The sequence below is a fragment of the Mustelus asterias genome, unplaced genomic scaffold, assembly GCF_964213995.1.
Source record: "Mustelus asterias unplaced genomic scaffold, sMusAst1.hap1.1 HAP1_SCAFFOLD_1572, whole genome shotgun sequence".
NCBI lineage: Eukaryota > Metazoa > Chordata > Chondrichthyes > Carcharhiniformes > Triakidae > Mustelus > Mustelus asterias.
This window is the reverse complement of record NW_027591517.1, coordinates 47,520-69,028: the sequence shown is the minus strand read 5'-3', so window position 1 is coordinate 69,028 and position 21,509 is coordinate 47,520. Positions and strand designations below refer to the sequence as shown.

Sequence of the window (21,509 nt, the reverse complement as noted above, 5' to 3'; positions counted from 1 at the left end):
GGGAGGGCGGGTGGAGGGGCAGGGCGGGCGCGGGGGAGGGCGGGCGCGGGGGAGGGCGGGCGCGGGGGAGGGCGGGCGCGGGGGAGGGCGGGCGCGGGGGAGGGCGGGTGGAGGGGAGGGCGCGCGCGGGGGAGGGCGGGCGCGGGGGAGGGCGGGCGCGGGGGAGGGCGGGCGCGGGGGAGGGCGGGCGCGGGGGAGGGCGGGCGCGGGGGAGGGCGGGCGCGGGCGGGCGCGGGGGAGGGCGGGCGCGGGGGAGGGCGGGCGCGGGCGCGAGAGAGTGTGAGCGTGAGAGTGTGTGTGAGTGAGAGAGTGTGAGCGTGAGAGAGTGAGGGAGTGTGAGAGAGTGAGGGAGCGTGAGAGAGTGAGGGAGCATGAGAGAGTGTGAGCATGAGAGTGTGAGCGTGAGAGAGTGAGCGCGTGAGAGAATCAGGGAGCGTGTGCGAGAGAGAGCGTGTGCGTGAGAGAGTGTGAGCGTGAGAGAGTGAGAGAGTGTGAGTGTGAGAGAGTGAGGGAACGTGAGCGTGAGGGTGTGAGGGAGCGTGAGAGAGTGTGATTGTGAGAGTGAGCATGTGAGTGTGAGCATGAGAGAGTGTGAGCGTGAGCGTGAGAGTGAGAGTGTGAGAGTGTAAGAGCGTGAGAGACTGTGAGCGTGAGAGTGTGTGAGCGTGAGAGAGTGAGGGAGCGTGAGAGTGTGAGCGTGAAAGAGAGTGAGTGTGAGCGTGAGAGAGTGTGAGCGTGAGAGTGTGTGAGCGTGAGAGAGTGTGAGCATGAGTGTGAGCGTGAGAGAGTGAGAGAGTGTGAGTGTGAGAGAGTGAGGGAGCGTGAGCGTGAGGGTGTGAGGGAGCGTGAGAGAGTGTGATTGTGAGAGTGAGCATGTGAGTGTGAGCATGAGAGAGCGTGAGAGTGAGAGTGTGAGAGTGTAAGAGCGTGAGAGAGTGTGAGCGTGAGAGTGTGTGAGCGTGAGAGAGTGAGGGAGCGTGAGAGTGTGAGCGTGAAAGAGAGTGAGTGTGAGCGTGAGAGAGTGTGAGCGTGAGTGTGTGTGAGCGTGAGAGAGTGAGAGAGTTTGAGAGAGTGTGAGTGTGAGAGAGTGAGTGTGAGAGAGTGAGCATGAGAGTGTGAGCATGAGAGTGAGTGTGTGAGCGTGAGAGTGAGAGCGTGAGTGTGAGAGTGTGTGAGCGTGAGTGTGAGCGTGAGAGAGTGAGTGTGAGTATGAGAGCGTGAGAGTGAGGGTGAGTGTGAGCGTGAGAGTGAGCGTGTGAGTGTGTGAGCCTGAGAGAATGAGGGAACATGAGCGTGAGAGAGTGAGAGTGTGAGCATGAGAGTGTGAGTGTGAGAGAGTGTGAGAGAGTGTGAGCGTGAGAGAGTGTGAGCGTGAGAGAGTGTGAGCGTGAGAGAGTGTGAGTGTGAAAGAGTGAGGGAGCCTGAGCATGAGAGAGTGAGGGAGCGTGAGAGAGTGTGAGCATGAGAGTGAGAGAGTGAGAGAGAGTGAGTGTGAGAGTGTGAGAGAATGAGGGAGCGTGTGCGTGAGAGAGCGAGAGAGTGTGAGTGTGAGAGAGTGAGGGAGCGTGAGAGTGTGAGAGAGTGTGAGAGTGAGCGTGTGAGTGTGAGCATGAGAGTATGAGCGTGAGAGCGAGTGAGTGTGAGCGTGAGAGAGTGTGAGCATGAGAGTGTGTGAGCATGAGCGAGTGAGGGAGCGTGAAAGAATTGTGAGCGTGAGAGAGTGAGGAAGTGTGAGAGTGTGAGAGAGTGTGAGCATGAGTGTGTGAGCATGAGTGTGTGAGCGCGAGAGAGTGTGAGCGCGAGAGTGTGAGCGCGCGAGAGTGTGAGCGCGAGAGAGTGTGAGCGCAAGAGTGTGAGTGTGAAAGAGTGTGAGTGTGAGAGAGTGTGAGCGTGAGAGAGTGTGAGCGTGAGAGAGTGTGAGCGTGAGAGTGTGAGCATGAGTGTGTGAGCATGAGTGTGTGAGCGCGAGAGAGTGTGAGCGCGAGAGTGTGAGCGCGCGAGAGTGTGAGCGCGAGAGAGTGTGAGCGCAAGAGTGTGAGTGTGAAAGAGTGTGAGTGTGAGAGAGTGTGAGCGTGAGAGAGTGTGAGCGTGAGAGAGTGTGAGCGTGAGAGAGTGTGAGCGTGAGAGTGTGAGCATGAGTGTGTGAGCATGAGAGTGTGAGCGCGAGAGAGTGTGAGCGTGAGAGAGTGTGAGCGTGAGAGAGTGTGAGCGTGAGAGAGTGTGAGCGTGAGAGAGTGTGAGCGTGAGAGAGTGAGAGCATGAGAGAGTGCGCATGAGAGTGTGTGAGCGTGAGAGTGAGAAAATGTGAGCTTGAGAGTGTGAGCGTGAGAGTGTGAGCGTGAGAGAGTGTGAGCGTGAGAGTGTGAGAGCGTGAGAGAGTGAGAGAGTGTGAGCGTGAGAGAGTGTGAGCATGAGAGAGTGAGGGAGGGAGAGTGAGCGTGAGAGAGTGAGTGTGAGAGAGTGAAGGAGCGCGAGTGTGAGCGTGAGGGAGTGTGAGCGTGAGAGTGAAGGAGCGTGAGAGAGTAAGAGTGCGAGGGAGCGTGAGAGAGTGAGAGTGGGAGAGCGTGAGAGAGTGTGAGCGTGAGAGAGAGTAAGCGTGATAGAGTGTGAGCGTGAGAGAGTGTGAGCATGAGAGAATGTGAGCGTGAGAGAGTGTGAGCGTGAGAGAGTGAGGGAGCATGAGAGAATGAGGGAGCGTGAGAGAGTGAGGGAGCGTGAGAGAGTGAGGGAGCGTGAGAGAGAGTGAGGGAGCGTGAGAGAGAGTGAGGGAGCGTGAGAGAGAGTGAGGGGGCGTGAGAGAGGGCGAGGGAGCGTGAGAGAGGGCGAGGGAGCGTGAGAGAGGGTGAGAGAGCGTGAGAGGGTGTGTGCATGCAGTTATCTTCCCAATTACAATTGTGTTAACCAATCCTAGCAAGTTGCTGCAGAAATTCCTGTTTTATAATGAACAATCATTCTGATTTGATTGGAAGAAACCTGGTTCAAGTCTATTTTATTCTGTACAAAAGGTAAACAATTGGCCATTTTGGTGAGTAAATTAAACAATGAAATTAATGTTACAATTAGTTGAATAGTGAGGCGAGATAATACATGTAGTCCTCCCATCCAGCTGTAAGAGCACAGACCATACAGTGATACACACACACACTGACGCGCACACACGGACGCACACACGCTGACTTACACATGCGTACACACATGCACATTCATGCTGATGTACACACGCTGACGCGCGCACACATGCCCATTCAGTCAAATGTAGATACAAATACAATGCACACAACTTCACATTAACATATACACTAATACATTGACAGTAATGTACACACATTGACATGTATAAAAGCAAATTCTCACAATGTTTACATGAGCACCCATCCATATGAATACCGACTCACTGATACATACACATGAACACATACGTATACTCCTTACTGGGCCACTAGTGCTTGAGTAGAGGATTGGCTGACTGGCAGAATAAGAAGTTTAACAACACCAGGCTAAAGTCCAACAGGTTTATTTGGTAGCAAAAGCCACAATAAACCTGTTGGACTTTAACCTGGTGTTGTTAAACTTCTTACTGTGTTTACCCCAGTCCAACGCCGGCATCTCCACATCATGACTGGCAGAAGGCAGAGAGTGGGGATAAAGGGGTCTTTCTCAGGATGGCAGTCGGTGACTAGTGGTGTGCCTCAGGGGTCGGTGCTGGGACCACAACTTTTCACAATATACATTAACGATTTGGAGGAAGGAACTGAAGGCACTGTTGCTAAGTTTGCAGATGATGCAAAGATATGTAGAAGTAGAACAGTAGAACAGTACAGCACAGAACAGGCCCTTCGGCCCACGATGTTGTGCCGAGCTTTATCTGAAACCAAGATCAAGCTATCCCACTCCCTATCATTCTGGTGTGCTCCATGTGCCTATCCAATAACCGCTTAAATGTTTCTAAAGTGTCTGACTCCACTATCACTGCAGGCAGTCCATTCCACACCCCAACCACTCTCTGCGTAAAGAACCTACCTCTGATATCCTTCCTATATCTCCCACCACGAACCCTATAGTTATGTAGAGGGACAGGTAGTATTGAGGAAGCAGGGGGGCTGCAGAAGGACTTGGACAGGTTAGGAGAGTGGGCAAAGAAGTGGCAGATGGAATACAATGTGGAAAAGTGTGAGGTTGTGCACTTTGGAAGGAGGATTGGAGGCATAGACTATTTTCTAAATGGGAAATTGCTTAGGAAATCAGAAACACAAAGGGACTTGGGAATCATTGTTCAAGATTCTCTTAAGGTTAACGTGCAGGTTCAGTCGGCAGTTAGGACGGCAAATGCAATGTTAGCATTCATGTCGAGAGGGCTAGAATACAAGAGCAGGGATGTGCTTCTGAAGCTGTATAAGGCTCTGGTCAGACCCCATTTGGAGTATTGTGAGCAGTTTTGGGCCCCATAACTGAGGAAGGATGTGCTGGCCTTGGAAAGGGTCCAGAGGAGATTCACAAGAATGATCCCTGGAATAAAGAGCTTGTCGTATGAGGAACTGCTGAGGACTCTGGGTCTGTACTCGTTGGAGTTTAAAAGGATGAGGGGGGATGTTATTGAAACTAACAGGATACTCCGATGCCTGGATAGAGTGGACATGGAAAGCATGTTTCCACTCGTAGGAAAAACTAGAACCAGAGGCACAACCTCAGGCTGAAGGGACGATCCTTTAAAACAGAGATGAGGAGGAATTTCTTCAGCCAGAGAGTGGTGAATCTGTGGAACTCTTTGCCGCAGAAGGCTGTGGAGGCCGGGTCATTGAGTGTCTTTAAGACAGAGATAGATAGGTTCTTGATTAATAAGGGGATCAGGGGTTATGGGGAAAAAGCAGGAGAATGGGGATGAGAAAAATATCAGCCATGATTGAATAGCGGAGCAGATTCGATGGGCCGAGTGGCCTAATTCTGCTCCTACGTCTTATGGTTTGATGACACAGAGGGCAAGTCTTACCTGGTGCAGAGTTCCACCTGCTCAAACCACTTCAGCCTGAGTGTAGTCAGTACCAAAGCCTCTCCACAGGTAAATACAAAGGAGCAGAAACAGCAGTCCCCCAGCACCTGCACACAAACACACAGATAGCAGTGGATCATTGCAGAATCATTGCTCAGAGTCACTGTGGAGTAAAAACCCTTTGCGCTTATAGAAGCACCATTGGCACACTCTCCCTCTCGTCATGGGTCTTGTGATGGACAGTGAGATATAGATTGAAATATCCCTAGGGTAAGGGGATTGGATGGGGAGGAGTTCGTTAGGTGTGTTCAGGAGGGTTTCCTGACACAGCATGTGGACAAGCCTACAAGAGGAGAGGCTGTACTTGATCTGATACTGACCAATGAACCTGGACAGGTGTCAGATCTCTCAGTGGGAGAGCATCTTGGGGATAGCGATCATAACTCTATCTCCTTTATGCTTGCATTGGAAAAAGAGAGGATCAGGCAAGCTAGGAAGCGTTTATATGGAGTAAGGGGAAATATGAAGACATAAGGCAGCAAATTAGAGGAGTAAATTGAAAGGAGGTATTCTTGGGGAAATGTACTGAAGAGAGGTGGCAGGTTTTCAAGGAATGTCTGTCTAGAGTTCTACAGGACAACGTTCCGAGCAGACAGGGAGGAGTTGGTCGGTTAAAGGAACCGTGGTGCACGAAAGCTGTGCGGGACCTAGTCGAGAAGAAAAGGAAAGCGTACAAAAGGTTCAGAGAGCTTGGCAAAGATAGGGATCTAGATGAGTATACGGCTTGTAGGAAGGGACTAAAGAAGGAAATTAGGAGAGCCAGAAGGGGTCACGAGAAGACCTTGGCAGGTAGGATTAAGGAAAACCCTAAGGCGTTCTATAAATATGTGAAGAGTAAAAGGATGAGACGTGAAGGAATAGGGCCCATAAAAGGTGAAGGTGGGAAAATCTGTACGGAACCAGTAGAAATGGCAGAGGTGCTTAATGAGTATTTTGCCTCGGTTTTCACAGAGGAGAAGGACCTGGGTGGATGTACTGCGGGCTTGCGGTGGACTGAAAAGATTGAGTATGTGGACTTTAAGAAAGAGGTTGTGCTGGAATCTTTGAATGGCATCAAGATAGATAAGTCGCCAGGTCCGGATGGGTTACTCTAGGTTACTGTGGGAGGCGAGGGAAGAGATTACAGAGCCTCTGGCGATGATCTTTGCGCCGTCGATGGAGACGGGGGAGGTGCTGGAGGATTGGAGGATTGCGGATGTGGTTCCTATTTTCAAGAAGGGGAATAGGGATAGCCCAAGAAATTACCGACCGGTGAGTCTAACCTCAGTGGTTGGTAAGCTGAGGGAGAAGATCCTGAGGGACAAGATTTATGAGCATTTAGAGAGGTTTAGTATGCTCAAGAATACTCAGCATGGCTTTGTCAAAGGCAGATCGTGCCTTACGAGCCTGGTGGAGTTCTTCGAAAATGTGACTAAACACATTGACGAAGGGAAAGCGGGAGATGTGGTTTATATGGATTTTAGCAAGGCGTTCGATAAGGTCCCCCATGCAAGGCTTCTCGAAAAAGTGAGAGGGCATGGGATCCAAGGGGCTGCTGCCCTGTGGATCCAGAACTGGCTTGCCCAAAGGAGGCAGAGAATGGGTATAGATGGGTCTTTTTCTAAATGGAGGTCGGTCACCAGTGGTGTGCCCCAGTAATCTGTTCTGGGACCCTTGCTGTTTGTCATTTTCATAAATGACCTGGATGAGGAAGTGGAGGGATGGGTTGGTAAGTTTGCCGACGACACGAAGGTTGGTGGGGTTGTGGATAGTCTGGAGGGATGTCAGAAGTTACAGAGGGACATAGATAGGATGCAAGACTGGGCGGAGAAGTGACAGATGGACTTCAACCCAGATAAATGCGTAGTGGTCCATTTTGGCAGGTCAAATGGGATGAAGGTGTACAATATAAAGGGAAAGGCTCTTAGTATGGTGGAGGATCAGAAGGACCTTGGGGTCCGGGTCCATAGGACTCTAAAATCGGCCCTGCAGGTGGAGGAGGTGGTTAAGAAGGCGTATGGTGTGCTGGCCTTTATCAATCGAGGGATTGAGTTTAGGAGTCCGGGGATAATGATGCAGCTATATAAGACCCTCGTCAGACCCCACTTGGAGTACTGTGCTCAGTTCTGGTCGCCTCATTACAGAAAGGATGTGGAAAAGATTGAACGGGTGCAGAGGAGATTTACAAGGATGTTGCCTGGATTAAGTGGCATGCCTTATGAGGATAGGCTGAGAGAGCTCGGTCTTTTCTCCTTGGAGAGACGTAGGATGAGAGGAGACCTAATAGAGGTATATAAGATGTTGAGGGGCATAGATTGGGTGGACTCTCGGAGGCTTTTTCCCAGGGTGGAAATGGCTGCTACGAGAGGACACAGGTTTAAGCTGCTGGGGGGTAGGTACAGGGGAAATGTTAGGGGGAAGTTTTTCACACAGAGGGTGGTGGGCGAGTGGAATTGGCTGCCGTCAGTGGTGGTGGAGGCAAACTCAATGGGGTCTTTTAAGAGACTCCTGGATGAGTACATGGGGCTTAATAGGATGGAGGGTAATAGGTAGGCCTAAAAGGTAGGGATATGTTCGGCACAACTTGTGGGGCCGAAGGGCCTGTTTTGTGCTGTAGTTTTTCTATGTTTCTATGTGGCACATTGCAAGTCTTCGCATCTTCAACTCTGTGGAGTGTCATGTCTGTTCACTTCCTGATGGGAGAGAATCTCTCTGCTACAGAGGATCAAATCCCTACAGTGCAGGAGGAGGCCATTTGGCCCATCGAGTCTGCACCAACCATGCTCCCACCCAGGCCCTATCCCCATAACCCCATGAGTGAGAGATATAGGACAGATGTTAGAGGTAGGTTCTTTACTCAGAGAGTAGTAAGGGCAGGAATGCCCTGCCTGCAGCAGTAGTGGACTCGTCAACATTAAGAGCATTCAAATGGTTATTGGATAAATATATGGATGATATTGGAATAGTGTAGGTTAGAGGGGCTTTAGATTGGTTTCACAGGTCGGCACAACATCGAGGGCCGAAGGGCCTGTACTGCGCTGTAATGTTCTATGTTCTATGCATTTACCCTAGCTAGTCCCCTGATACGAAGGGTCAATTTAGCATGGCCAATCCGCCTAACCCGCACATCTTTGGACTGTGGGAGGAAACCGGAGCACCGGAGGAAACCCATGCAGACACGGGGAGAACGTGCAGACTCCACACAGACAATGACCCAAGGCGGGAGTCGAACCCGGGTCCCTGGGGCTGTGAGGAGCAGAGCTAAGCACTGTGCCACCCCGACCACTACCGTCTAGAAGGACAGGAGCAGCAGATACCTGGGAACACCATCACCCGGAACTTCCCCTCCAAGTCACTCACCGTCCTGACTTGGAAATATATCGCCGTTTCTTCACTGTCGCTGGGTCAGAATCCTGGACATCCCTCCCTAACAGCATGGTGGGTGTACCTACACCACGTGGGCTGCAGCGATTCAAGAAGGCAGCTCACCCCATCATTTCCCTCTGGGCAATTGGTGTTGGACAATGAATGCTGACCCAGTCAGTGAAAGCCACATCCCGTGACTGAATAAAAAGAGCTCATTTCTCCTTGTTTTGAACCTTTCTGCCCTGTCGGGATTCTATGGGGGTCCACAGTCCCAGAGTCGATGTTGAGGACTCCCAGGGCAACTCCCTCCCAACTGTGGACCACTGTGCCGCCACCTCTGCTGGGTCTGTCCTGCTGGTGGGACAGGACATACCCAGAGATAGTGATGGTGGCGTCTGGGACATTATCTATAAGATGCCATTCCATGAGCGCAATGATGTCAGGCTGTTGCGTGACTGGTCTGTGAGACAGCTCTCCCAATCTCGGCACAAGCCCCCAGATGATGGTATCGAGGATTTGTTTTGCAGGGTTGGCAGGGCTGGGTCCAGCAGTGTGGCCTGGCTTGGTGCCAGGAATAGACCCATTCTGACAACTCATTGGCACCTGTTAAATTCCACCTATGATGAGGAGACGCCTGTTGCAGGGAGAAGTGTGATATCGAATGGTTTATTGGGCAATGCCAGGTTTTCCACACAAGCCAACATTAGATCTTGAAAGGAATGCGCCTGAACCAGGTGGAAATTCAGAGAAACCTGCTCCTCTCTCACTCCAGAAACTAAAACCCGAAGTTGGGAATGCACAATCCATCTAGCTCAGCGTCACTCCCAGCAGAATCCGTCTAGCTCAGCGTCACTCCCAGCAGAATCCATCTAGCTCAGCGTCACTCCCAGCAGAATCCGTCTCACTCAGCGTCACTCCCGGCAGAATCCGTCTCGCTCAGCGTCACTCCCGGCAGAATCCGTCTTGCTCAGCGTCACTCCCAGCAGAATCCGTCTCGCTCAGCGTCACTCCCAGCAGAATTTGTCTCGCTCAGCGTCACTCCCAGCAGAATCTGTCTCACTCAACGTCACTCCCAGCAGAATCCGGCTTTCTCAGTGTCACTCCCACCAGAATATGTCTCGCTCAGCATCACTCCCAGCAGAATCTGTCTCACTCAGCGTCACTCCCAGCAGAATCTGTCTCGCTCAGCGTCACTCCCAGCAGAATCTGTCTCGCTCAGCGTCACTCCCAGCAGAATCCGGCTCGCTCAGTGTCACACCCAGCAGAATCCCTCTCGCTCAGTGTCACTCCCAACAGAATCCCTCTCGTTCAGTGTCGCTCCCAGCAGAATCTGTCTCGCTCAGCGTCACTCCCAGCAGAATCTGTCTCGCTCAGTGCCATTCCCAGCAGAATCTGTCTTGGTCAGCGTCACCCCCAGCAGAATCTGTCTCGGTCAGCGTCACTCCCAGCAGAATCTGTCTCGCTCAGTGCCATTCCCAGCAGAATCTGTCTTGGTCAGCGTCACTCCCAGCAGAATCTGTCTCGGTCAGCGTCACTCGCAACAGAATCTATCTTGCTCAGCGTCACTCCCAGCAAACTCTGTCTCTCTCAGCGGCACTGCCAGCAGAATCTGTCTCGCTCAGTGCCAGTCCCAGCAGAATCTGCGTCGCTCAGCACCAGTCCCAGTAGAATCTGTCTCGCTCAGCACCAGTCCCAGCAGAATCTGTCTCGGTCAGTGCCACTCCCAGCCGAATCTGTCTCGCTCAGTGCCAGCCCCAGCAGAATCAGTCTCGCTCAGTGCCAGCAGAATCTGTCTCGCTCAGTGCCAGTTCCAGCAGAATGTCTCGCTCAGTGCCAGTCCCAACAGAATCTGTCTCGCTCAGTGCCACTCCCAGCAGAATCTGGCTCGCTCAGCGCCCGTCCCAGCAGAATCTGTCTCGCACAGTGCCAGTCCCAGCAGAATCTGTCTCGGTCAGTGTCACGCCCAGCAGAATCTGTCTCGCTTAGTGCCAGTCCCAGCAGAATCTGTCTCGCTCAATGCCAGTCCCAGCAGAATCTGTCTCACTCAGTGCCAGTCCCAGCAGAATCTGTCTCACTCAGCATCACTCCCAGCAGAATCCGTCCCGCTGTGTCACTCACAGCAGAATCTGTCTTGCTCAGCTTCACGCCCAGCAGAATCTGTCTCGCTCAGTGCCACTCCCAGCAGAATCTGTCTCGCTCAGTGCCAGTCCCAGCAGAATCTGTCTCACTCAGCATCACTCCCAGCAGAATCCGTCTCGCTCAGTGTCACTCACAGCAGAATCTGTCTCACTCAGCTTCACTCCCAGCAGAATCTGTCTCGCTCAGCATCACTCCCAGCAGAATCTGTCTTGGTCAGCATTACTCCCAGCAGAAGCTGCCTCACTCAGTGTCACTCCCAGCAGAATCTGTCTCACTCAGCGTCACTCACAGCAGAATCTGTCTCACTCAGCATCACTCCCAGCAGAATCTGTCTCGGTCAGTGCCACTCCCTGCAGAATCTGTATCGCTCAGCGTCACTCCCAGTAGAATCTGTCTCGCTCAGCGTCACTCCTAGTAGAATCTGTCTCGCTCAGTGCCACTACCAGCAGAATCTGTCTCAGTCAGTGCTTGTCCCAGCAGAATGTCTTGCTCAGCGTCAGTCCCAGCAGAATCTGTCTCACTCAGAGTCACTCCCAGCAGCATGTTTCAGTCAGCGTCACTATCAGCAAAATCTGTCTCGCTCAGTGCCACTACCAGCAGAATCTGTCAGTCAGTGCTTGTCCCAGCAGAATGTCTTGCTCAGCGTCACTCCCAGCAGAATCTGTCTCGCTCAGTCACTCCCAGCAGAATCTGTCTCACTCAGTGCCACTCCCAGCAGAATCTGTCTCGCTCAGTGCCACTCCCAGCAGAATCTGTCTCGCTCAATGCCACTCCCAGCAGAATCTGTCTCGCTCAGTGCCACTACGAGCAGAATCTGTCTCAGTCAGTGCTTGTCCCAGCAGAATGTCTTGGTCAGCATCACTCCCAGCAGAATCTGTCTCACTCAGCATCACTCCCAGCAGAATCTGTCTCACTCAGCATCACTCCCAGCAGAATCTGTCTCACTCAGCGTCACTCCCAGCAGAATCTGTCTCGGTCAGTGTCACTCCCAGCAAAATGTCTTGTTCAGCATCACTCCCAGCAGAATCTGTGTCGCTCAGAGTCACTCCCAGCAGAATCTGTCTCACTCAGCGTCACTCCCAGCAGAATCTGTCTCACTCAGCGTCATTCCCAGCAGAATCTGTCTCGGTCAGTGTCACTCCCAGCAGAATCTGTCTCGGTCAGTGCCTCTCCCAGCAGAATCCCTCTCGCTCAGTGCCACTCCCTGCAGAATCCATCATTGTCAGCGTTACTCCCAGCAGAATCTGCCTCGCTCAGCGTTAGCCCTAACAGAAACCGTTTCACTCAATGTCACTCCCAACAGAATCCATCTCGCTCAGCTTCACTCCCAGCAGAGTCTGTCTCGGTCAGAATCATTCCCAGCAGAATCCGTCACGCTCAAAGTCACTCCCAGCAGCACCTGTTTCAGTCAGCGTCACTACCAGCAGAATCTGTCTCGCTCAGTGCCACTCCCTGCAGAATCCATCATTGTCAGCGTTACTCCCAGCAGAATCTGCCTCGCTCAGCGTTAGCCCTAACAGAAACCGTTTCACTCAATGTCACTCCCAACAGAATCCATCTCGCTCAGCTTCACTCCCAGCAGAGTCTGTCTCGGTCAGAATCATTCCCAGCAGAATCCGTCACGCTCAAAGTCACTCCCAGCAGCACCTGTTTCAGTCAGCGTCACTACCAGCAGAATCTGTCTCGCTCAGTGCCACTACCAGCAGAATCTGTCTGTCAGTGCTTGTCCCAGCAGAACGTCTTGCTCAGCGTCACTCCCAGCAGAATGTCTCGCTCAGAGTCACTCCCAGCAGAATCTGTCTCACTCAGTGCCACTCCCAGCAGAATGTCTCGCTCAGTGCCACTCCCAGCAGAATCTGTCTCGCTCAGTGCCACTCCCAGCAGAATCTGTCTCAGTCAGTGCTTGTCCCAGCAGAATGTCTTGCTCAGCGTCACTCCCAGCAGAATCTGTCTCACTCAGAGTCACTCCCAGCAGAATCTGTCTCACTCAGCGTCACTCCCAGCAGAATCTGTCTCACTCAGCGTCACTCCCAGCAGAATCTGTCTCGGTGAGTGTCACTCCCAGCAGAATCTGTCTCGGACAGTGTCACTCCCAGCAGAATCTGTCTCGGTCAGTGCCACTCCCAGCAGAATCTGTCTCAGTCAGTGCTTGTCCCAGCAGAATGTCTTGCTCAGCTTCACTCCCAGCAGAATCTGTCTCGCTCAGAGTCACTCCCAGCAGAATCTGTCTCACTCAGCATCACTCCCAGCAGAATCTGTCTCGGTCAGTGTCACTCCCAGCAGAATCTGTCTCGGTCAGTGTCACTCCCAGCAGAATCTGTCTCGGTCAGTGCCACTCCCAGCAGAATCCCTCTCGCTCAGTGCCACTCCCTGCAGAATCTATCATTGTCAGCATTACACCCAGCAGAATCTGCCTCGCTCAGCGTTAGTCCTAACAGAAACCGTTTCACTCAGTGTCACTCCCAACAGAATCCATCTCGCTAGGCTTCACTCCGTCAGAATCATTCCGAGCAGAATCCGTCACGCTCAAAGTCACTCCCAGCAGCATCTGTTTCAGTCAGCATCACTTCCAGCAGAATCAGTCTCGGTCAGTGTCACTTCCAGCAGAATCTGTCTCGGTCAGCGTCACTGCCAGCAGAATCTATCTTTGTCAGCGTTAGTCCCAGCAGAATCTGCCTCACTCAGCGTCACTCCCAACAGAATCCGTCTCACTCAGCGTCACTTCCAGCAGAGTCTGTCTCGGTCAGTGAGACTTCCAGCAGAATCTGTCTCGCTCAGTGTCACTCCCAGCAGAATCTATCTCGCCCAGTGTCACTTCCAGCAGAATCTGTCTCGCTCAGTGTCACTCCCAGCAGAATCTGTCTCACTCAGCGTCACTCCAAGCAGAATCTGTCTCGCTCAGTGTCACTCCCAGCAGAATCTGTCTCAGCCAGCGTCTCTCCCAGCAGAATCTGTCTCAGCCAGCGTCTCTCCCAGCAGAATCTGTCTCAGCCAGCATCTCTCCCAGCAGAATCTGTCTCAGTCAGTGTCCCTCCCAGCAGTGACTGCGGTTCTATAGGATATCACCGTCGTGAATAATATGGGCTTTGGTAGTGTGCTACATAAACACACACTGCCACGCCCAGGAGAACCGGCAGTAAGCTCTACTGTCTGCCTTTTACAATGTGTTTACAGATGGCAATGAACTCACCTCATCAGAGTGAAAGATGGCATCCACGATGCTGTCCTTATCCTCGGCCTGGGGAAGTTTGGCTTGCTCATCCACCATTACCTGGGCCCACCTGCCGCTGAGCTGAGTCCCAGGAACAGTTGTCAAGTCTCGTTTCTCACTGCTTTCCCAGAGGAAGACTGTGCCAGCCAGACTGACCACAAGAACTCTCTTCCCATCTCTCGACACATACAGGAACAGCTTAGTAGCAGACTCTGAGAGAGAGGGAAGAACGGAGACAGACAAGGGTCATAGAATCATACAGGTTTACAGCATGGAAACAGGTCCTTCGGCCCAACTTGTCCATGCCGCCCTTTTTTTTTTAAACCCCTAAGCTAGTCCCAATTGCCCACATTTGGCCCATATCCCTCTATACCCATCTTACCCATGTAACTGTCTAAATGCTTTTTAAAAGACAAAATTGTACCGGCCTCAACTACTGCCTCTGGCAGCTCGTTCCAGACAATCACCACCCTCTGTGTGAAAGAATTGCCCCTCTGGACACTTTTGTATCTCTCCCCTCTCATCTTAAACCTATGCCCTCTAGTTTTAGACTCCCCTACCTTTGGGAAAAGATATTGACTATCTAGCTGATCTGTGCCCCTCATTATTTTATAGACCTCTATAAGATCACCCCTCAGCCTCCTACGCTCCAGAGAAAAAAGTCCCAGTCTATCCAGCCTCTCCTTATAACTCAAACCATCAAGTCCCGGTAGTATCCTAGTAAATCTTTTCTGCACTCTTTCTAGTTTAACAATATGCTTTCTTTTTGGGCGGCACGGTAGCACAGTGGTTAGCACTGCTGCTTCACAGCTCCAGGGACCTGGGTTCGATTCCCGGCTTGGGTCACTGTCTGTGTGGAGTTTGCACATTCTCTTCGTGTCTGCGTGGGTTTCCTCCGGGTGCTCCGGTTTCCTCCCACAGTCCAAAGATGTGCGGGTTAGGTTGATTGGCCATGCTAAAATTGCCCCTTAGTGTCCTGAGATGCGTAGGTTAGAGGGATTAGTGGGTAAAATATGTAGGGATATGGGGGTAGGGCCTGGATGGGAATGTGGTCGGTGCAGACTCGATGGGCCGAATGGCCTCTTTCTGTACTGTAGGGTTTCTATGATATTATATATATAACAGGGTGATCAGAACTGTACACAGTATTCCAAGTGTGGCCTGACCAATGTCTTGTACAACTTCAACAAGACGTCCCAACTCCTGTATTCAATGTTCTGATCAATTAAACCAAGCATGCCGAATGGCTTCTTCAGCACTGGGCTGGGCTGGGCTGAGAGGTGGCAAATGGAGTTTAAGGCGGAAAAGTGTGAGGTGATTCACTTTGGAAGGAGTAACAGGAATACAGAGCACTGGGCTAATGGTAAGATACTTGGTAGTGTGGATGAACAGAGGGATCTGGGTGTCCATGTGCATAGATCCTGAAAGTTGGCACCCAGGTTGATAGGGTTGTTAAGAAGGTGTACGGTGTGTTAGCTTTTATTGGTAGAGGGATTGAGTTTCGGAGCCAGGAGGTCATGTTGCAGCTGTACAAAACTCTGGTGCGGCCGCATTTGGAACATTGCGTACAGTTCTGGTCGCCGTATTATAGGAAGGATGTGGAAGCATTGGAAAGGGTGCAGAGGAGATTTACCAGGATGTTGCCTGGTATGGTTGGAAGGTCTTATGAGGAAAGGCCTTATGAGGAAAGGCTGAGGGACTTGACGCTGTTTTCATTAGAGAGAAGAAGGTTAAGAGGTGACTTAATAGAGGCATACAAGATGATCAGAGGATTAGGTAGGGTGGATAGTGAGAGCCTTTTTCCTCGGATGGTGAGAGCTAGCACAAGGGGACATAGCTTTAAATTGAGGGGTGATAGATATAGGACAGATGTCAGAGGTAGGTTCTTTACTCAGAGAGCAGTAAGGGCGTGGAATGCCCTGCCTGCAGCAGTAGTGGACTCGCCAACATTAAGGGCATTTAAATGGTCATTGGATAAACATATGGATGATATTGGAATAGTGTAGATTAGAGGAGCTTTAGATTAGTTTCACAGGTCGGCACAACATCGAGGGCCGAAGGGCCTGTACTGCGCTGTAATGTTCTATGTTCTATCCACCTGTGACTCCACTTTCAAGGAACTATGAACATGAACCCCTAGATCTCTTTGTTCTGTAACTCTCCCCAACGCCCTACATTAACTGAGTAAGTCCTGCCCTGGTTCAATCTACCAAAATGCATCACCTCGCATTTATCTAAATTAAACTCTGTCTGCCATTCGTCAGCCCACTGGCCCAATTAGAGTCATAGAGGTTGACAGCATGGAAACAGGCCCTTAGGCCCAACTTGTTCATGCCACCCTTATTTTTTTTTAAAACCCTTAAGCTATTGCCCGCATTTGGCCCATATCCCTCTATACCCATCGTACCCATGTGACTATCCAAATGCTTTTTAAAAGACAAAATTGTACCCGCCTCTACTACTACCTCTGGCAGCTTGTTCCAGACACTCACCACCCTCTGTGTGAAAAAATTGCCCCTCTGGACACTTTTGCATCTCTCCCCTCTCACCTTAAACCTATGCCCTCTAGTTTTAGACTCCCCTACCTTTGGGAAAAGATATTGACTATCTAGCTGATCTGTGCCCCTCATTATTTTATAGACCTCTATAAGGTCACCCCTCAGCCTCCTATGCTCCAGAGAAAAAAGTCCCAGTCTATGCAGCCTCTCCTTATAACTCAATCCATCAAGAACCGGTAGCATCCTAGTAAATTGATCAAGATCCCGTTGCAATCCGAGATAACTTTCTTCACTGTCCACTATGCCACCAATCTTGGTGTCATCTGCAAACTTACTAACCATGCCTCCTATATTCTCATCCAAATCATTAATACAAATGACAAATAACAGTGGGCCCAGCACCGCTCCCTGAGGCACACCGCTGGTCACAGGCCTCCAGTTTGAAAAACAACCCTCTACAACCACCCTCTGACTCTGCTCCTACAGTGCCAGGAGAGCCGGGGCTAGTTCATACTCGGTTACTAGCTGAACACCCACAATCTGCCTACAGAGGAGAGCGGAGGCCCGGGTGAGGAGCAGGGGCCCAGGGTAGCGGGGGCCTGGGGGAGCTGTGGCCGGGAGAGCGGGGGCCCAGGGGAGTGGGGGAGCGGGGGCCCAGGGGAGCGGGGCCCGGGGAGGGTGGAAGGCCTGTGCAATCTTATCCCGATGTGGAGATGCCGGCGTTGGACTGGGGTAAACACAGTAAGAAGTTTAACAACACCAGGTTAAAGTCCAACAGGTTTATTTGGTAGCACAAGCCACACAAGCTTTCGGAGCTCCAAGCCCCTTCTTCAGGTGAGTGAGTTACACTCACCTGAAGAAGGGGCTTGGGGCTCCGAAAGCTTGTGTGGCTTGTGCTACCAAATAAACCTGTTGGACTTTAACCTGGTGTTGTTAAACCCGATCTTATCCCCTCAGCCTCCAGCATCTTCAAGGTGCAAACCCCTGACTTTCTTCCTCCCAGAATTCCCCCGTTTCCTCAGCAACAAACAATGCAGGCTTCGTACCGCGGGCTGCCGCTGCCTCTGCGCACACGCCTGCCTCCACCGCGATGGTCTTTAAACAGTCGCCATCTTTCTCCCACAGGAAGAGTTCTCCTGTATTCAGCAGTCCTGCCAGCCAGACTCCTGCACAAACACAGAGAGAGCAGCAGTGAGAGAGTGCTGCCACTACCCACCTCAGACAGGAACCCTTACATTACACACACACCCCCCACAGGCACATCACCCGCCCACACACACACACCCTCACACACACACACACACCCTAACACACACCCTCACACACACACACACCCTCACACACACACACACCCTCACACACACACACCCTCACACACACACACACCCTCACACACACACACACCCTCACACACGCCCCCCTCACACACGCCCCCCTCACACACGCCCCCCTCACACACGCCCCCCTCACACACGCCCCCCTCATACACGCCCCCCTCACACACGCCACCCTCACACACGCCACCCTCACACACCCACACCCTCACACACCCCCCCTCACACACACACACCCCCTCACACCCCACCCTCACACACACACACGCCCCTCACACACACGCCCCTCACACACACACACGCCCCTCACACACACACCCCCTCACACACCCCCCCCTCACACACACACAACCCCCTCACACACACACACCCCCCTCACACACACACAACCCCCTCACACACACACACCCCCCTCACACACACACACATGCCCCCCCTCACACACACACGCCCCCCTCACACACGCCCCCCTCACACACACACACGCCCCCCTCTCTCACACACACACGCCCCCCTCTCTCACACACACACGCCCCCCTCTCACACACACACACCCCGCCACACACACTCACAACCCCTCCCCCCCGCACTCCCTCGCGCGCCCCGCACTCCCTCGCGCGCCCCGCACTCTCACCCCCGAGGGAGTGTGGGGCGCGCGAACAATTGTTCAGCATCATTTACTGATTTGAAATGTACAATGTCATGGGACAAATCGAAACAGCCCCTGCTGTTGTTGTTGAGCATCTTAGCGGCTCATCAATGTGTCAGAAATACCATTAGCGGAGGTGGTAACACTCAGCATGTTCCTGAAGAGTGGTTGCAGTTTGGGGATCTTCCTCTGTGTCCTCCCCGTTGATAGAGTGAGTAAGCTCAGTCTCTGCTTATCACACAACAGAATGGCCTCTTTCTCCTAAAGGGAAACAACAATTGACAGCAATGAACCGTCAGGGAGGAGAGGTGCAGCAGCACATCGAGCGAGGCATAGTCCCTTTATAAACGCACACACATGCAGACACACGCACACAAACATGCAGACACATACACACGCACACAAACACGCAGACACATACACACAAACATGCAGACACACACGCGCACACACACACGAACACACAGACACACGCACACACATACGAATTCTGATCCAGGGCAGGATGCAAGGTCAGGGCTGGAATAGAATGAACCAATGTGTCTGGGGACAGAGGTGTGCGCGTGGCTGTTCTGTGTAGACACTCGGTATAGTTTAGACATTGAGATTTATTTTTCAGGGGTCAGCAGCTCAGGGGAGACAGATCACAGTAGCTGTCCCCGAGGGTGCGCATCGGAAACGCCAGCCCTCACCATCCCGTTTCTCAGCGCTGGCCCTCCATTAATTAGCCAGCCAGCGTGAAATTGCGCTCCACGGCAGACCGCGGCTGGAAACATGTTTCACATCCACTTCCAGGTCCAGCGAGTACACGCCCCCGACAGACAAAACATTCAGGCCAGAGTGTGAGAAAACTAGATCTTGAAAGAGGGTAAATAGTAAGACAGAGTGAGATAGAGAAGCAACACCCCTGGGAATAAGAAACCATTATCTGTGCCACCTATTTATTTCACTCAGGAGAGAGGAAACACTGCTTACCTCCCCAATCCAGTGGAGCTGAGGCCAAGGTTTCTTGTGTTTGATGCTGCTGGACATCAGTACCTCCAGTTTCAGGTCCATGTTGTGAAATGGAGGTCTCAGTCAGCCAGGGTGAGAATCAGCAGGAACCAATGGAAGGTCACAGACCGGAAACATTCGCTCTGTTTCTCTCTCCACCTGATTGCTGTGTTTCTGCAGAATTTGCTGATTTCATTTTGAGTTTTAAACAGCAGGACCTGAAATAGTAACAAATACTGAGTCACACAACCTGCTGTTAGATACCAAAAGCAGTCTTTCTGCATGATTTATCTATTATTGTCACATGTATTATCATACAGTGAAAAGTATTGTTTCTTGCACACTAGACTGGGACTTTTTTCTCTGGAGCGTAGAAGGCTGATCTTATAGAGGTCTATAAAATAATGAGGGGCACAGATCAGCTAGATTGTCAATATCTTTTCCCCAAAGGTAGGGGAGTCTAAAACTAGAGGGCATAGGTTTAAGGTGAGAGGGGAGACACACAAAAGGGTCCAGAGGGGCAATTATTTCACACAGAGGATGGTGAGTGTCTGGAACAAGCTGCCAGAGGTAGTAGTAGAGGTGGGTACAATTTTGTCTTTTAAAAAGCATTTAGACAGTTACATGGGTAAGATGGGTATAGAGGGAATTGGGCCAAACGCGTGCAATTGGGATTAGCTTAGGGGTTTAAAAAAAAGGGCAGCCTGGACAAGTTGGGCTGAAGGGCCTGTTTCCATGCTGTAAACCTCTATGACTCGATACAGACAGAGCATACCGTTCATGGAGAAGGAAATGAGAGAGTGCAGAATATAGTGTTACTGTTGTAGCAAGGGTGTAGAGAAAGATCAGCTTAATGTGAGATAGGCCCATTCTTTAAAGTTAAAGTTTATTTATTAGTCACAACTAAGGCTTACATTAACACTGCAATGAAGTTACTGTGAAATTTCCCTAGTCGCCGCACTCCGGCGCCTGTTCGGGTCAATGCACCCTAACCAGCACATCTTTCAGAGTGTGGGAGGAAACCGGAGCACCCGGAGGAAACCCATGCAGTCACAGCGGAGAACGTGCAGACTCCACACAGACAGTGACCCAAGCTGGGAATCGAACCCAGGTCCCTGGCGCTGTGAGACAGCAATGCTAACCACTCTGTCACCATGCCAACCCCCAAAAGTCTGATGGCAACAGGGAAGAAGCTGTTCTTGAGTCGGTTAGTACGTGACCTCAGACTTTTGTATCTTTTTCCCAATGGAGAAGGTGGAAGGGAGAATGTCCGGGGTTTGTGGGGGTCCTTAATTATGCGGGCTGCTTTGACGAGGCAGCGGGAAGTGTAGACAGAGTCAATGGATGGGAGGCTGGTTTGAGTGATGGACTGGGCTTCGTTCATGACCCTTTGTAGTTTTTTGTTGTCTTGGGCAGAGCAGGAGCCATACCAAACTGTGATACAACCAGAAAAAATGCTTTCTATGATGCATCGATAAAAGTTGGCGAGAATTGTAGCTGACATACCAAATTTCCTTAGCCTCCTTAGAAAGTAGAGGCGTTGGTGGGCTTTCGTAACTATAACGTTGGCATGGAGGAACCAGGACAGGTTGTTGGTGATCTGGACAACTAGAAACTTGAAGCTCTCGACCATTTCCACTTCATCCCCGTTGATGTAGACAGGGACATGTTCTCCATTATGCTTCCTGAAGTCGATGACAATCTCCTTCGTTTTGTTCACATTGAGGGAGAGATTATTGTTGCCGCACCAGTTCACCAGATTCTCTATCTCATCCCTGTACTCTTGTCTCATCATTGTTTGAGATCCGACCCACTACGGTGGTGTCATCAGCAAACTTGAATATCGAATTGGAGGGGAATTTGGCCGCACAATCATAGGTGTATAAGGAGTATAGTAGGGGGCTGAGAACACAGCCTTGTGGGGCACCAGTGTTGAGGATGATCGTGGAGGAGGTGTTGTTGTCTATCTTTACTGATTGTGGTCTGTGAGTTAGGAAGTTCAGGATCCAGTCAGAGGGAGGTGCCGAGGCCCAGGCCACGGAGTTTGGAGTTGAGTTTTGTGGGAATAATGGTGTTGAAGACTCAGCTGTAGTCAATAAATAGGAGTCTGACATAGGTGTCCTTGTTATCTAGGTGTTCTAGGGTTGAGTGTAGAGCCAGGGAGATGGCGTCTGCTGTGGACCTGTTGCGGCGGTAGGCAAACTGTAGTGGATCCAGGCAACCTGGAAGGCCAGAACTGATTCATGCCATGACTAACCTTTCAAAGCACTTCACAATGATGGATATCAGAGCC

At 51.5% G+C, this 21,509-nt stretch overlaps 1 protein-coding gene across 1 annotated transcript in view; it reads right to left on the bottom strand.

The window, feature by feature from the left end:
• The window catches only part of LOC144488445 (ciliogenesis and planar polarity effector 1-like), a gene marked incomplete at its 3' end in the record, with an annotated part of 57,597 nt that overhangs the window by 14,639 nt on the left and 21,449 nt on the right, over nt 1–21,509 (bottom strand). The window contains exons 2-6 of the mRNA XM_078206515.1: nt 19,199–19,434; nt 18,349–18,484; nt 17,287–17,406; nt 13,722–13,954; nt 4,988–5,094 (exon numbers count right to left, since the gene is read on the bottom strand). Coding sequence (XP_078062641.1) covers nt 4,988–5,094; nt 13,722–13,954; nt 17,287–17,406; nt 18,349–18,484; nt 19,199–19,279 — 677 coding nt within the window. The remainder of the gene's footprint in view (nt 1–4,987; nt 5,095–13,721; nt 13,955–17,286; nt 17,407–18,348; nt 18,485–19,198; nt 19,435–21,509) is intronic.